Here is a 16,303-nt window from a genome sequence, read left to right as displayed (position 1 = left end):
TTTAAATTGTCTCTATATTACTTATAATACCAAATATGATGTAAATACTATTTAAATAGTATGTAGTTGTAAGTAGTTGCTGCTGTGTGACAAATTCAGTTTTGCCTTTTGGAACTTTCTAGTTTTTTTCCCCCAAATATTCTCAGTTCATGGTTGGTTTAATCTGTGGATGTGGACCCTGTACATATGGAGGACCAACTGTATATAGAACTTTTTTTTAAGTGTCCCAACTTCATAGAATGGCTGCTCTTCAACTTTGGTCTTCATTAACTGCTGGATCTCCACAGAGTAAGAGAGACTGCCCTAGCAGTCAACTGTCAGTCATTTTGCCATTCATCTTACCACCTATGCTGACCACTAGCCCTGGTTGGAGGGCTTAGAGCTTGGTGGTCACTGGCTGTGGTTGGAAGCTTCCACGTCTGTGCTTATATAAATTGTAGGTATCACACTTGTAGTTTCTCTCTGTCTCATAGTATCTGCTCATATCATCTAGAAGTTGAATAAAATTGTCTTCCAGTATATTCTGTTATTTGCACATTTGTTTTTATTGTTTCTTCCACTTACATTGCTGGAGGCATCAGAGTCTTCAGAAGTAGATGTGTTAAGTCTGCCATCTTTAATTGGAAGTGTCAGTTATTTGTGAAACTGTGTTACTTGTGAAACTGTTACTTATTATTTCCTACTATTCTGTCATTTGGTTCTGTTCTTACATTTCTTTTTTTCTTTTTTTTTCATTTATTTTTATTAGTTGGAGGTTAATTACTTTATAATATTGTAGTGGTTTTTGCCATACATTGACATGAATCAGCCATGGATTTACATGTGTTCCCCATCTTGAACCCCCCTCCCACCTCCCTCCCCATCCCATCCCTCTGGGTCATTCCAGCGCACCAGCCCCGAGCACTTGTCTCATGCATCCAGCCTGGACTGATGATCTGTTTCACACTTGATAATATACATGTTTCAATGCTGTTCTCTCAGAACATCCCACCCTCGCCTTCTCCCATAGAGTCCAAAAGTCTGTTCTATACATCTGTGTCTCTTTTTCTGTCTTGTATATAGGGTTATTGTTACCATCTTTCTAAATTCCATATATATGCGTTAGCATACTGTATTGGTGTTTATCTCTCTGGCTTACTTCACTCTGTATAATGGGCTCCAGTTTCATCCATCTCATTAGAACTGATTCAGATGTATTCTTTTTAATGGCTGAGTATTATTCCACAGTGTATATGTACCACAGCTTTCTTATCCATTTGTCTGCTGATGGGCATCTAGGTTACTTCCATGTCCTGGCTATTATAAACAGTGCTGCAATGAATATTGGGGTGCACGTGTCTCTTTCAGCTCTGGTTTCCTTGGTGTGTATGCCCAGGAGTGGGATTGCTGGGTCATATGGCAGTTCTATTTCCAGCTTTTTAAGGAATCTCCACACTGTTCTCCATAGTGGCTGTACTAGTTTCCTGTTCTTACATTTCAAAAAATTTTTTCTTGGCTTTAATAGCCTGTTTTTCTTTTTTCCATCAGCCACTCAAGTATTAGTATTCCTTTATAGTCTGTGCTGGCATTTCTTTCTTTGCTTATCTCCTCTGACCATCTGATTCACTCTGGTAACACCAGTGACATGGAGTTGCCATTTTCACCCAAGTTTTTTTTTCATACTAAAGCTCTCTCCTCTTTTCTAGAATCATCTGTGCAACCTTCCAGTTGTTATTACACTTCCATGTTCTGTTTATTTGGTGTACTGTTTGTTTAGCATCTGTTTCATTTAACTGTGCGTCTACCCTGCTCTTCCTTTTGTTTCCCTGGACTTGACAAGAGGCTTCCAGAACCTCTAACACAGATCTTGAAGACCCTCTGAGAGTAACTCTTTCTCTCTCCTTTGTTCACCAAGTTGTCTGTTTAGCCTCTCTGCTGCTGCTGCCCCCTTACTATAGGCGATCCAGGTCCAACAGTGCTCTCCAGCACAGTCTCCACCCTACTTTGGGATCACTGCTTCCTCAGCAACAATTAGTTTAAGTGGGACTGAATTGTGTGTTTCCATTTCACCATTGGCTTCCTGCTATTCACAGCAATGACCTGGGGTGAGTCGACGTGGGGGAGAGAGGGAGGTTGTGCCCCAAGGGAGTGTGCAAGATATCTGTGTGTATGTCACATATTGTCTATCCTTTAGGACACAGGAAGAAAATAGTAGCTTGTTTATTTAGATTTTTATCTGAAAAGTAAGAACAGAATTAAGTTCTTGTATGTGAATTGATAATATTTAATTTATAGAGAAAACTAAAGGTTCCTCAAGAATTGTATGGATTAGGTTGAGTGATGAAATATCTGGAGATCACCAACAGAATTTAAACCAAATATATTCCCTGGTTTCCTTCCCCCAAACCTTCCCCACCCCCACCCCCACCTCTGCAGCCGTCATCTCATCACAGCTTCAGACTTGCTCTCCTGTCCTGTTGTGCAGTTCATTGGCTTGCTTCCCATTTTCTTTTCTAGCAGTTTTGCCATATATTTGCAAAGAAACTACTATTTCTGTATAAGCACTGGAAGTTTTATCTGCTCAGTGAAATCCAGGGTGCTGACACTCTCACATGAATTTGCATAGCATCCCTTTATGATCTCTGTCTGCATTGCATGTATTTGTGATATGAATCCTTTAAGTTATATGGTAGGTATGTCTTAATATGTTTCCTTATGAGAATAAGTTCTTTGAGACCAGGAAGACTAAATTATTCAATTTGGAATTCTCAAAAACTAGGACAGTTTCAGTCATATAAAGCCATAAGGGTATTTTTCCATTAAGTAATAAACCAATTTGCCAATGGTATCTCTACCATGGTTTCTTTTGTTTAATCACAAAGTGTAAAAACACTTTAACACCAAAGTGAAAGCTACATAGTAAAGATCCTTTGTTAACATCTTTACAGGAAAATGGTAAGAATTAGTTTTTAAACTCTTTTTCTTCCCCCATATCAATCACCTGATTCTCACCCCGGAGATTGAGCCAAAGTGTGGTTTTCCTAGGGATCCTTGTCATTCAGGGATGTGACTGTGGGCTTCACTCAGGAGGAGTGGCAACACCTGGACCCAGCTCAGAGGATGCTGTACAGGGACGTGATGCTGGAGAACTACAGCCACCTCATCTCAGTGGGTAGGTAGCACTTGTTTCCCATGTAGACTCCCAGTGTACATGTCCTTTCTTATAGAAACTTGTGGAATTTTGGTAGACTAAAATAATACTTAGGTTTGGAATTTAGAGACCAAGGACAGTTTATCCCTTTTGAGTACCAGAAAGAATGTGTTGTCATCTGCCCACGCAGTCGTATCCATTTCTTTGTGACCCCATGGACTGTAGCCCCCCAGGCTCTGTCCACGGAATTCTCCAGGTAAGAACACTGGAATGGATTGCTATTCCCTTCTCCAGGAGATCATCCCAATCCAGGGATCAAACCCAGGTCTCCCACACTGCAGGTTGATTCTTTACTTTCTGAGCCACCAGGGAAGTCACCTCTGCCCCATTATAGGATTAAATGAGCTTTCTTTCATTGTATATTCTTTGAAGTACATGTACTGCTCCTTCAAAGGCCCTGAAACTTATCCAATTTGTTTCAAGTCATATAATCCTCATTCACAGGGTACTGTATCCCTAAGCCAGAAGTGATCCTCAAATTGGAGCAAGGAGAGGAGCCATGGATATTAGAGGAAGAATACTCAAGTCAGAGTGTCCCAGGTGAGTGAGTCAGTGGGAGTATAAGCCACATGGTGTTTAGGAGAAAATAAGATCACAAAGGGTTAAGTTCAGAGATTAAGACTGTTGAAAGGGTCTTCAGGAATCATGTTTTTGTGGCTTTGGACCTTTGGAGTGCACATTAACATGGCTCAAATATCCAGTGTCATTGAATCATGCGTATCTTCCCAGTGTCAAAATGGTGGTATCTCTTTTAAGGTATAAATTATATAATGAGTTAAATGCAAATGTTTAAGCATTCAAGTGAATATTCTATACAGAGACGCCTATATATCAATCATGAACATATGGAACAATTTTTTAAGTACCCCAGAAGGTCCCCTGGTGGTGTCCTCCCAGTAAGTAACATTGCTCCCCCTTCTATTGCATAGATCAAGTTCACCTGTTTTTAACTTCAGATAACTGTAGTCATACAGTATGTACTATATGTAAATATATGTGCACTATGTATATATTATATAATGTGTCTGCTTTCTTTGGATCAGCACTGTGTTTGTCATACATGTCGTGTATCAGTAATTTATTGCTTTGCAGTGTTCCATTGTGACTAACCCAGAACTTATCCTTCCATTCCATTACTGAAACATAATTGGGGTACATATTTGAAACACGCTTGTTTTGTTTATTTTGAATTTTGCAATATTTGAAAAATAATGTTATACTTTTTAATTAGTTGATTTATAATATTAGTTTCAAGGTGAACAAAATAGTGATTCAATATTTTTGCAGGTTATACTCCATTATAAGTTATTATGCTTATAATTCTCTGTGCTATACAGTATAGCCTTGTTGCTTATCTATTTTTACATAACAGTTTGTATCTCTTAAATCAGACCCCTAATTTGTCCCTCCACCCTTCAATCTCCCCTTGAGTAACCATAAGTTTGTTTTCTGATTTGCATATACACTCATTTTTGTAAGATGAGTCAAGAGAGCATTGTTTCATGATGATTTTTATATTTCTTTGGTGTTTGGAAAATTTCACCACTGAAGCCATTTGGGTCTGAAGTTATTGTTGTGGAGATTTTCAGAGTGTTAAATTGTAAATATTTATTTTTGTCAATATCATAAATACAGTACGTATAGTTTCTGGAACAGAATAGATAATGAATTATATTTACTTAATGCAAACTACTAACCATGTGGTCTGATGTGCCTACTCTCTTGGTGCAATGAGAGAGAAGCCAGGAGTCCTATAGAGAGACACAAAGTTGGTCTTGCAGGTGAAGAACACTACTAATGAATCTGAGCATGGTTCTGTAGAAGGAAGAGGTAGCTCTCCCTCTCCTCTTTTAAGAGAAGAGTGAGAAGATTTGGGGTTGTTTCTCTTAACTTTTTGGTATACAGATTTCTTCAGGGGGGGAAAAAACCAACACTGTCTCCAGCCTATATCAAAGATTGCATCAGGGTCCTCAGCACCCCCACTGAAATGTAAATCTCTCTAGCATTCTATCCATATGTAATAAATTACTCTCCAAAATTTAGGTTCCAAGTTTTGTTAACATTCATTCACAAAGTTCTAACTGTGCAGCAAAGTAAAATGATATTCTGTAGAATCCCACAGTGCCACTCATTTTACTTCTCCATAGGTGACTTCTGGCCAGTTTCTCTATATAATGTGCCATTCCTTGTTTTGTTTTAGCCTTTAACAATGAAGATTTTACCTGGCCTATCTGTACCCAGGTGAAGCAGGATACATTAGTATTTTGCCCACACTGTGCCTTGAACTGCAATAAGGAAGTCAGTGGCACATTTGCTATCCATACAGCTTTGGCCAGTCAGATGAAGCTGGTTTAAATGCCTTCTAGGTTAAGGTAGGCTCATGAATCTCTTCAGCTAAATTCATATTTCACACCTCTTTCTAATGGAGTAACCACACTATAGGAAAACTGCTTACAGACTACATGTCTGAGGTTTCTTACACTATCAGGGGCTTGCACAAATATTTGAACATTTCTGATAACTAACCTTGTCATCAGAGGGCTCACACTTAAAGAACAAATTAAGGCCAAACTTTCACATACATAGGATTATGCTTAAGTCTTTTTTTTTCCTCATAGAGGTTGTCTGGTAGATTCCAAGTGATCCGCCCAAAAGTGCAATACGCTAGAGACCCATTATCAGCTTCTAATAGATCAGGCAACAGATTTTAACAGGAACTCCTTAGCAAACTCAACATTACTTTTCCAAAAGGCATCTCCCAAAGTATCTCCATCTGAAGACCACCTTGGTCATGTGGTCTCCTTTGTATACTGCCTTCCCTGAGAACCTAAAGCCTTTTAATGCCCCCATAGGCAAAAATTGTCCCATCATTGGAACTTGTTTTATCTAGACATGAACAATAAATTTTCACCCACAAAAAATTCTTTCCCTGATCAGGATGAATTTCTGTAGGGTTTAGGCCAAATTGATTTATACCACACAGTCTGATGTAGTATCCACAAAACAACACAAAGCTCTTTTTAAAACTTATCCTTTTGAGTGATGTCACTATCGTAATAGTTGAGATATTTGTTATTTGCCTTCAACCTGCAAGCAGTAAAACATCTTTGAACCACCAAATCCCTCTGCCTGACACACCAGGACACCAGAGAGTTCCATACATCTAAAGGTGGGTGTGCTGGAACACACAGAGGAGGCAGAACTAGGGGGACCGTGAGGAGTGGATGACAGTAGATGAAAAAGCAATTTATGGGGGTAAACAGCTCGGTTTACCTAGAGAAAAATATATTCACTCTACATTTGTAAAATGATGGCTAAAAAGCTGTCTCAATGATACTTAAACCCTTCAGAACCAAAAACAATTATTTTCCAAAGTATACAAACATCTCAAACAACAAAAAATTGGCAGAAGAGCTAAATAGATATCTCTCCAAAGAATATATCCAGATGGCCAATAGCCACATGAAAAGATGCTCAGCATTGCTAATTATTAGAGAAATACAAATCAAAACTACAATGACATATTACCTCACACCAGTGAGAATGGCAACCATCAAAAAGTCTACAAACAATAAATGCTGGAGAGGGTGTGGAGAAAAGGGAACCCTCCTACACTGTTGGTGCAACTATAAATTGATACAGCCCCTATGGGGAACAGTATGGAGGTTCCTTAAAAAATAGAACTACCCTATGATCCAGCAGTCCCACTCCTGGGCATGTATTCAGAGGAAACTGTAATTCAAAAATGAAACAGGTACTCCAGTGTTGACTGCAGCAATATTTATAATAGTCAAGACATGGAAGTAACCTGAATGTCCATCAACAGAGAAATGGATAAAGAAGATGTGATACATATATACAATGAAATATTACTCAGCCATAAAAAAGATGGACCTAGAGATTTTCATACTAAGTAAGTCAAGAAGACAAATACCATATGATGTCACTTTTGTGCAGAATCTAAAATATGACACAAATGAGCTTATCTATGAAACAGACGCAGAGAACATACTTGTGACTGCCAAAGGAGAGAAGGATGGGGAAGGGATGCATTGGAAGTTTTGAATTAGCAGATAGAAACTATTTATATGTAGAATAAATAACAAGGTCCTATATTCAGTATGCTGTAATAAACTACAATGGAAGTGAATATGAAAAAAAATATGTAAAACTGAGTCACTTTCCTATATACCAGAAACTAGCACAGCACTGTAAATCAGCTATATTACCATAAAGTAAAATTTTAGATATATATTGTCACTAAGGACATTAAACTCAAGGATATAGACCATTATTGGAGAAGGAAGTGGCAACCCACTTCAGTAATCTTGCCTGGAGAATTCCATGGACAGAGGAACCTGGCAGGCTACATACAGTCCATGGGGTTGCAGAATCAGTCATGACTGAGCAACTATCTATCATTCACTCATAGAGGATTATAGATAGCAGAGGAGTAAAAACAGGTACACATAACCAGAAAAAATCATAAGGTTAAAGGTAAATGAAATTTTTAGGACCAGGTTTAGAATTTTATGATTTTTGTGGTATACAGAGATGTTGAAACATGTATGTGAAAGCAGGATTGAGATTTATTTCGGGGGAAAACCAGAAGGGATTGAAATAGGGTTTGATGGTCAGGAGAGGTCCCCTGATCAGTAAGTCTGATGTACTATAATAAAGAGAACATAAAGATCCCCTGGCAGAAGAAATGGCAACCTGCTCCAGTATTCTTGCAGAAAATTCCATGGACAGAGGAGCCTGGTGGGATACAGTCCATGGGGTTGCAAAGAGTTGGACATGACTGAGTGTGCACATGAGCATGCACACACACACACAATGTAACTAGAATAGAGCTGTGAGTCTGATCCTGTGGCAAGAATGGCTCACTGACATGCTTTTTTGTTGCATATTTTTATTCATCATGAATCAGAGCTAGAGACAGAGCTGGCGCTTGGATTTTAGTACTGTTCCTTTATGAATTAGGACTTTATGGGCTTGTTGCTCCTGGGTAGAATTGACAAAGAGATGAGATTGGATGTATATATTTGTCATACTCTAGGCATGAAGAGATTAGGACCTAAACTGATCAACTCCCCCAAACCTAATACTATTTCCTCTAAATATCCTTGTGAACGAATCTTTCTTGTCCCTCTATTTCAGAATTAATTAACAGCAGCAGAAACTATTCAAGAAAGAAGTTTGAGTTTAACAAAAGTAGAAAATGGTTCCATGATGACAAGCATGAAATAATTCATTATGGAGAGAAGTCTTACGAATATAATACAAATGAGAATGGCCTCTGGCTTAATGAAGAGTCTGTTCAGCATCAGAAAGTTCAAATTTTGGAGCATCCTTTTGAATACAGTGAATGTAGGAAAGCTTTCCATGTGAATTCACTCTTTGTTAAACGTAAGAAACCTTACACAGGACAGAACACCTGTCGATACACTGAATACAGAAAAACCTGTGATATGTCACCTTTCATTGCTCAAAGAACACATCCAAAAGAGAATCGCTACGAATTTAATGAACGTGGAGAAACTTTCTTTGAGGACTTCATTCTCTTTGAACATACTGTTCATCCTTTGAGCCAAAAGTCAGACCTGACTCCAATTCAAAGAACCCACTCATTTGACAGTATAATTGAATATAATGAATGTGGAACCTTTTTCAATGAAAACTTAGTCTTTGGTGCACAACAGAGCATGCACACAGGAGAAAAACCCTATGAATGTCATGAATGTGGAAAAACATTCAACCAGAAGTCAGCCCACATAAGACATCAGAGAACCCACACGGGGGACAAATCCTATGAATGTCATGAATGTGGGAAAAGTTTCTACAAGAATTCAGACCTCATTAAACATCAGAGAATTCATACAGGGGAGAAACCTTATGAATGTCACGAATGTGGGAAATCCTTCAGTGAAAAGTCAACCCTCACCCAACACTATAGAACACACACAGGGGAGAAACCATATGAATGTCATGAATGTGGGAAGGCCTTCTCATTTAAGTCAGTTCTTACTGTACATCAGAAGACACACACAGGGGAGAAGCCCTATGAATGTTATGAATGTGGGAAGGCCTTCCTAAGAAAATCAGACCTCATTAAACATCAAAGAACTCACACAGGAGAAAAACCTTATGAATGTAGTGAATGTGGGAAATCTTTCTCTGAGAAGTCAACTCTCACTAAACATTTGAGAACTCATACAGGTGAGAAGCCCTATGAATGTATTGAATGTGGAAAATTTTTCTGCTATTACTCAGGTTTCACAGAACATCAGAGGAGACACACAGGAGAGAAACCTTTTGGATGTAATGAATGTGGGAAAAATTTCCGTCAGAAGTCAGCTCTAATTGTTCATCAGAGAACTCATGTAAGACAGAAACCCTATGAATGTAATGAATGTGGAAAATCATTCTGTGTGAAGTCAAAACTCATTGCACATCACAGAACACACACAGGGGAGAAACCCTATGAATGTAGTGTTTGTAGAAAATCATTTTATGTGAAGTCAAAACTTACTGTACATCAGAGAATACATTTGGGAAGAAACCCTATAGGTATAATAAATGAGGGAAATCACTCTGGGTGAAGTCAACAGTTTATAGAACAAAGAACACCAAGTGGGGAGAAAAATCTGTTAAGATTTCGAGAACACCTTTGGTCTAAAGTCAGTTCTTAAATACATCAGAGAACTTACAGAGGGGAGAAAATAATGTGAAGGTATTAAGGACATAGAAAAATCAGAAGGTTTTCTGCTGGAATTAAGCTCAGATAGAGATGACCTATTGGTGAATGAATACAGGGAACATTCTGCCCAAAACCACACCTCAGTAAATATCAGAGAAATCAAGGTAAACACTCTCCTCAGTATTTGTAGAAAAGACTTCATCCACAGGCCAGAGAAAATGCACCAACTATAGGAAATTATAGGAAAGCAATCATTTTGAGGTGATAATTTTATTGGAGTTGCGTGAAACGTTTGAAGTAGCATCTCAGTGGACATCAGACAGTAATTACCAGAAAAATGCTTCTGTTTTTAATGGGCAGAAGCTCTAGGTTAAATCTAATCATAATCAGTGAAATTTGAAGAATGCCTGCATTTAGACACAGCATTCATACAAGTGTGGCCCAATGCTCAGTGTGCTGTTCTTTCCAATTTAGGGTATTAGATGTGAACTGGAATCAATGGTTGTAAGGAATTCAGATGTCTGCTGGTCCTCCTACAGGCCTCCCCACAGGTCTGCCATGGTGGGGGCGGGGTGAGAAAGGTGTTCTGTCCACCTGCATCAAGAGTGCTGAGTGCAGGTGAAAAAGACAGCATAGCTGATGTGTTGGTAACACTGGACAGGTAAATAAATGTGTGGAGGATGCTGAAAGTCAAATTTCTCACTGTTGTTGGAAAAGGTGTCTGTTAAAATGGAAACAGGAGAAGCTAGAAAATGTCTTGGAGGGTTGGACTGGACTGTAACTCATTTTAAATACACAAGAATAGTTATATTAGTGGTTATGTGTGTGTGTCTTTGTTTTATGGATCTGTCAGCTGAGAAGGCCTGAACATAATGACACCTCAGTAGGACTGAGCACACCAAGTACCAAGTTATTAATTGTTAAATACTACCCTACCATCCCATGAAATTAAAAGACACTTACTCCTTGAAAGAAAAGTTATGACCAACCTAGATAGCATATTAAAAAGCAGAGACATTACTTTGCCAACAAAGGTCCGTCTGGTCAAGGCTATGGTTTTTCCAGTGGTCATGTATGGATGTGAGAGTTGGGCTGTGAAGAAAGCTTAGCCCTGAAAAATTGATGCTTTTGAACTGTGGTGTTGGAGAAGACTCTTGAGAGCCCCTTGGACTGCAAAGAGATCCAACCAGTCCTGGGTGTTCATTGGAAAGACTGATGCTGAAGCTGAAACTCCAGTACTTTGGCCACCTCATGCAAAGAGTTGACTCATTGGAAAAGACCCTGACGCTGGGAGGGATTGGGGGTGGGAGGAGAAGGGGACGACAGAGGATGAGATGGCTGGATGGCATTACCAACTTGATGGGCATGAGTTTGAGTAAACTCCGGGACTTTGTGATGGACAGGGAGGCCTGGGGTGCTGCGATTCACGGGGTCGCAAAGAGTCAGACACGACTGGGCAACTGAACTGAACTGAACCCTACCGTCAAAAATGGATCACATCTCTGGAGTAATGCCCTATTCTAAGTCAGTCATGGGAGGAATACAGTATGGCTTTATCTATTAAACAATAAGAAATTGTTCAAATAATTATGCAGATATGTCAAAAGGGCAAAAGAACCACCTTGGACACGTTTCCTTGGCCAAATCTGAGACGGTCTGAACATTCATTCATACTGATATAAGTAAAGAAATACATAAAGGAAGGGGAAAAAAAGCTTTTCTTTATACAGTGCCAACTAATAAATGTAGTAAGAATAATGGCAATAGATAAAAACACCACTGGCAGCCATCATACAGGTGGTTCATTCATTAAATCTACTTACACAGTCTACTACTTTGTATGTAGAAGCTTAATGAAGGACAGAATACTGGCATAATCTCTTTAAGTATTTCCCCCACAAAATACTAATCAGGTATACAAACTGGCAGAATGGATGCAAAAATAGACCTATATATATGCCATCTACAAGAGACCCTCTATAGACCTAGGGACACACAGATTGAAAATCAGAGGATGGAAAAAGATATTCCATTGAAACGTGAATCAAACAGAAAGCTGGCATAGCAATACTATCAGATAAAACAGACTTTAAAGAGTGTTAGATAAGTAAGTACACTACATAATGATCAAGGGAGCACTCCAAGAAGGATACAACGATTAGGAACATCTCAAAACAAAAGTAAATGCTAACAACCATAAAAGGGGAAATTGGCAGTAACACAATAATAGTGGGAGACTTTAACACCCCACTTACATCAATGGACAGATCATCCATACAAGAAATAATACAGTTTTAAATGATACAACAGACCAGGTAGATTTAATTTATATTTATAGGACACTCCACTTGTAAGTGGCAGAGTACAGTTTCTTAAGTGCACATGAAGCATTCTCCAGAATAAAATCACATCTTCGGTCCCAAATCAAGCCCCAGAAAATTTAAGAAAATTGAAATTTTATCAAGCAACTTTTCTGACCACAATGCTATGAGATTAGAAATCAAGTTACAGGAAAACTGTAAAAAACACAAACATGGAGGCTGAACACTGCATTGCTAAATAACCAAGAGATTACCAAGAAATCAAAGAGGAAATTAAAAATACACAGAAATAACTTACAATAACAATGATAGAAAACCTAAGTGATGGAGCAAAAAAAGTTTTAAGACAAGTTTATAATAATTCCATCTCACTTCAAGAAACAAAAATCTCAAACACTAACTTCTACCACAACTAGAGAACAACAAAACCCAAAGTCAGTAGAAGGAAAGAAATCAAAGTTTACAGCAGAAATGAAATAGAAATGAAGAAAACAACAGCAAAGATCAATAAAAGTTGATTCTTTGAGAAGATAAATAAAACATAAACCTTTAGCCATACTGATCAAGAAAAAGGAGGAGAGGATTCAAATCAAGAAAATTGGAAATGAAAAAGGATAAATTACTACTGACACTGCAGAAATGCAAAGGATCATAAGACTGTTACAAGCAACTACATGCCAATAAAATCAACAATCTGGAAGAAATGGACAAATTCTTGGAAAAGCATAAACCTTTATGATTTAAACCTTTTATGACTGAACCAGGTTAGGATTTTCCCAGATTGGGAAACAGACCAATCACAAGTAATGAAATTGAAGGTATAGTTAAAAAGTCTTCCAACACACAAAAGTAACAGATGGTTTCACAGGCAAATTCTACCAAATATTTAGAGAAGAGTTAACACTTGTTCTCAAAGTCTTTCCAAAAATTGCAGAGGGAGGCACACTACCAAATTCATTCTACAAGGCTGACATCACTCTGATACCAAAACCAGACAAAGAGATCAGAAAAAAGTAAGTGACATCAATGTCACTGATGAACATGGATAAAAAATATTCAGCAAAATACTGGCAAACAGAATCCAATAATACATTCAAAGGATCACACACCATGATCAAGTGAGATTTATTTCAGAAATGCAAAGATTCTTCACAATACACACAAATCAATGTGCTACACTTTATTAAAAAATTAAATAGATGAAGTAAAAGCTTTTGATAAAATTTAACAGCATTTATGATTTTTAAAAAAGCTCTCCAGAAAATGGCCAAAGAGGGATACTACCTCAGCATAATAAAGGCCATAGACCAAGCCAACCTACAGCAAACATCATTCTCAATGGTGAGATACTGAAAATATTTCCTCTAATATCAGGAAGAAGGTAAGGATGTCCACTCTCACCACTCTGGTTCAACATCGTTTTAGAAGTCCTAGCCAAAGCAATCAAGTAAAAGAAATGAATCCAAATTGGAAAAGAAGTAGAACTTACTTTTTCCAGATGACGTACTATATGTAGAAAATCCTCAACATGTTACCAGAAAATTACCAGAGCTCATCAATGAGTTTGGTAAAGTTGCAGGGTACAAAATGCAAAGAAATCTCCTGCTTTCCTATACACTGAGAATGAAAGATCAGAAAGCAAAATTATGGAAATAATCCAATGTATCATCCCCAGAAAAGAATAAAATATGTAGGAATACAGCTCTCTAAGGAAGCAAAAGGTTTCTGGTGACTCATTTGGTAAAGTGTCTGCCTGCAATGCAGATGACCTGGGTTCAATCCCTGGGTCAGGAAGCTCCCCTGGAGAAGGAAATGGCAACCCACACCAGTACTCTTGCCTGGAAAATTCCATGGACTCAGGAGCCTGGTAGGCTACAGTCTATGGGGTCACAAAGAGTCAGACACAACTGAGCAATTTCACTCACTCAAGGAAGCAAAAGACCTGGACTCAGAAAACCATTAAAAAAAAAAAAAAGTGATGAAAGAAATCGAAGATGACACAAATAGATGGAGAGTTATACCATATTCTTGGATTGGAAAAATCAGTATTGTCAAAATGACTATACTACCCAAAGCAATCTGAAGATTCAACACAATCCCTATCAAATTACCACTTGAAGTTTTCACAGAACAACAAATTTTTAAATTTGTATGGAAATACAAAAGACCTCAATTAAGAAAACTAGAGCTGGAGAAATGAGGCTCTCTGACTTCAGACTATACTACAAAGCAACAGTAATCAAGTCCATATTGGCATTATCACAGAACAAATGTAAATGAAACAGGATTGAAAGCCCAGAGATAAACCTATGCACTTGTGGTCACCAAATTTAGAACAGAGGAAGTAGAAACATTCAACGGAGAAAAGACAGTGTCTTAAATGCTTTAAAAAAAAAAAAAAAAAAAAACTAGATAGATACATGTAAAAGAATGAACTCCCTAACACCATAAACAAAAGTAAACAACATGGTTTAAAGGCCTAAATGTAAGGTTAGGTGTTATAAAATTGGTAGAGAAAAATATAGGTAGAGCAGTTTCTGACTTAAACCACATCAAGATATTTTTAGACCAACCTCCTGGAGTAATGAAAGTAAAAACAAAAGACAAGTGTGACCAAATTAAACTTTATGGAAATTATAAACAAGAAAAAAGATAACCCTCAGAATGGGAGAAAATATTTGCAAATGAAGGAACTGACAAGGGATTCATCTCCAAAATACATGAACAGCTCATGCAGCTCAGTATAAAACAAATAACCTAATCAAAAGAAGGGTGGAGGACCTAAATAGACTTTTCTCCAAAGAAGACATGGGCTTCCCCAAAAGTGGTGCAGTGGTAAGGAATCTGCCTGCCAATGCAAGAGATATGGGTTCAGTCCCTGGGTCGTGAAGATCCCCTAGAGGAAGAAATGGCAACCCACTTCCATATGCTTGCCTTGAAAATTCCATGGATAGAGAAACCTGTGGGCTGTAATCCATGGGGTCGCTAAGAGTTGGACATGACTAAACATACATGTGCCAAAGAAGACATACAGATGGCCAAGAGGCAGATGAAAAGATGCTCAACATCACTAATAGAGAAAGGTAAATCAAAACTACAGTGAAGTATCAACTCATATGGGTCAGAATGACCATTATCATAAAGTCTACAAATAGGTGTGGAGAAAACAACCCTCTTGTAGTTTTGGTAGGAATGTAAACTGATAAAGCCACTATGGAGAACAGTATGGAGGTCCTTAAGTAGAACTATCATTTGACCCAGCAGTCCCACTACAGGGAATAAACCCTTAGAAAACCATAATTCAGAAAGACACAGTCTTCACTGCGGTACTATGTACAATACTCAGAACACAGCAATAATCTTAAGTGTCCATCGACAGATGAAAGAATACATGGTACAGTGGAATGTTACTCAGCCCTAAAAGGAAACAGAATTGAGTCATCTGGAGAGATGTGGGTGGACCTAGAGTCTGTCATACATAGTGATGTTAAGTCAGAAAAAAACTAATGTCACATATTAATGTCTGTGTGTGGAATCCAGAAAAATTGTACAGATGAACCTAGATCTAGAGTAAAAATAAAGACATAGACATGGAGAATGGATGTGTGGACACAGGCAGGTGGATAGTGGGATGAATTGGGAAGTTAGGTCTGATATAAATACACTATAAAAATACGTAGCTAGTGAGACCTGCACAGTATAGCATAGGGAGCTCAACTCATAGCTCTGTGATGACCAGGATGGGGAAATGGGAGGTCCAAGAGTAAGGGTATATATGTATACATATAGCTGATTCACTTTGTTGTACAACAGAAAATAACATTGTAAAGCAAGTATACCTCAATTTTCTTAAGGTAAAAACCAGAATAGTTGGAAAAATTTAAAAATTAAGAGTGTTGACTAGATAGAGAGTAGTGTTTACTTTCCCACTTCGGTCTGTAGGTAAGTGTTTTGCTTGGGGAACATACACACTCAGGTGTATAGGGGAAATGTTCTTTTTTTCTTTTTTTGCCTGTAATCCAGATAATATTTTTTTCCCATTTATTTTTATTAGTTGGAGGCTAATTACTTTACAACATTGTAGTGGTTTTT

General features: G+C 38.0%; 1 protein-coding gene across 2 annotated transcripts in view; it reads left to right on the top strand.

Moving 5' to 3' along the window:
• Positions 1-14,199, top strand: part of LOC136159716 (zinc finger protein 37A-like) — a 39,118-nt gene extending 24,919 nt beyond the window's left edge. Inside the window, exons 3-5 of one of the 2 annotated variants that reach the window (XM_065922234.1) lie at positions 3,067-3,151; positions 3,635-3,730; positions 8,351-14,199. In XM_065922234.1, the coding sequence (XP_065778306.1) occupies positions 3,067-3,151; positions 3,635-3,730; positions 8,351-9,792 (1,623 nt within the window). In that variant the 3' untranslated portion in view covers positions 9,793-14,199. Of the gene's footprint in view, positions 1-3,024; positions 3,152-3,634; positions 3,731-8,350 lie in introns of both variants that reach the window. The other variant, XM_065922233.1, reaches the window with a different exon arrangement.
• The last annotated feature ends 2,104 nt before the right edge of the window (positions 14,200-16,303 follow it).

Source organism: Muntiacus reevesi, chromosome 2 (genome assembly GCF_963930625.1).
Source record: "Muntiacus reevesi chromosome 2, mMunRee1.1, whole genome shotgun sequence".
In the NCBI taxonomy this organism is placed as follows: domain Eukaryota; kingdom Metazoa; phylum Chordata; class Mammalia; order Artiodactyla; family Cervidae; genus Muntiacus; species Muntiacus reevesi.
This window is presented reverse-complemented; position numbering and strand designations above follow the sequence as displayed.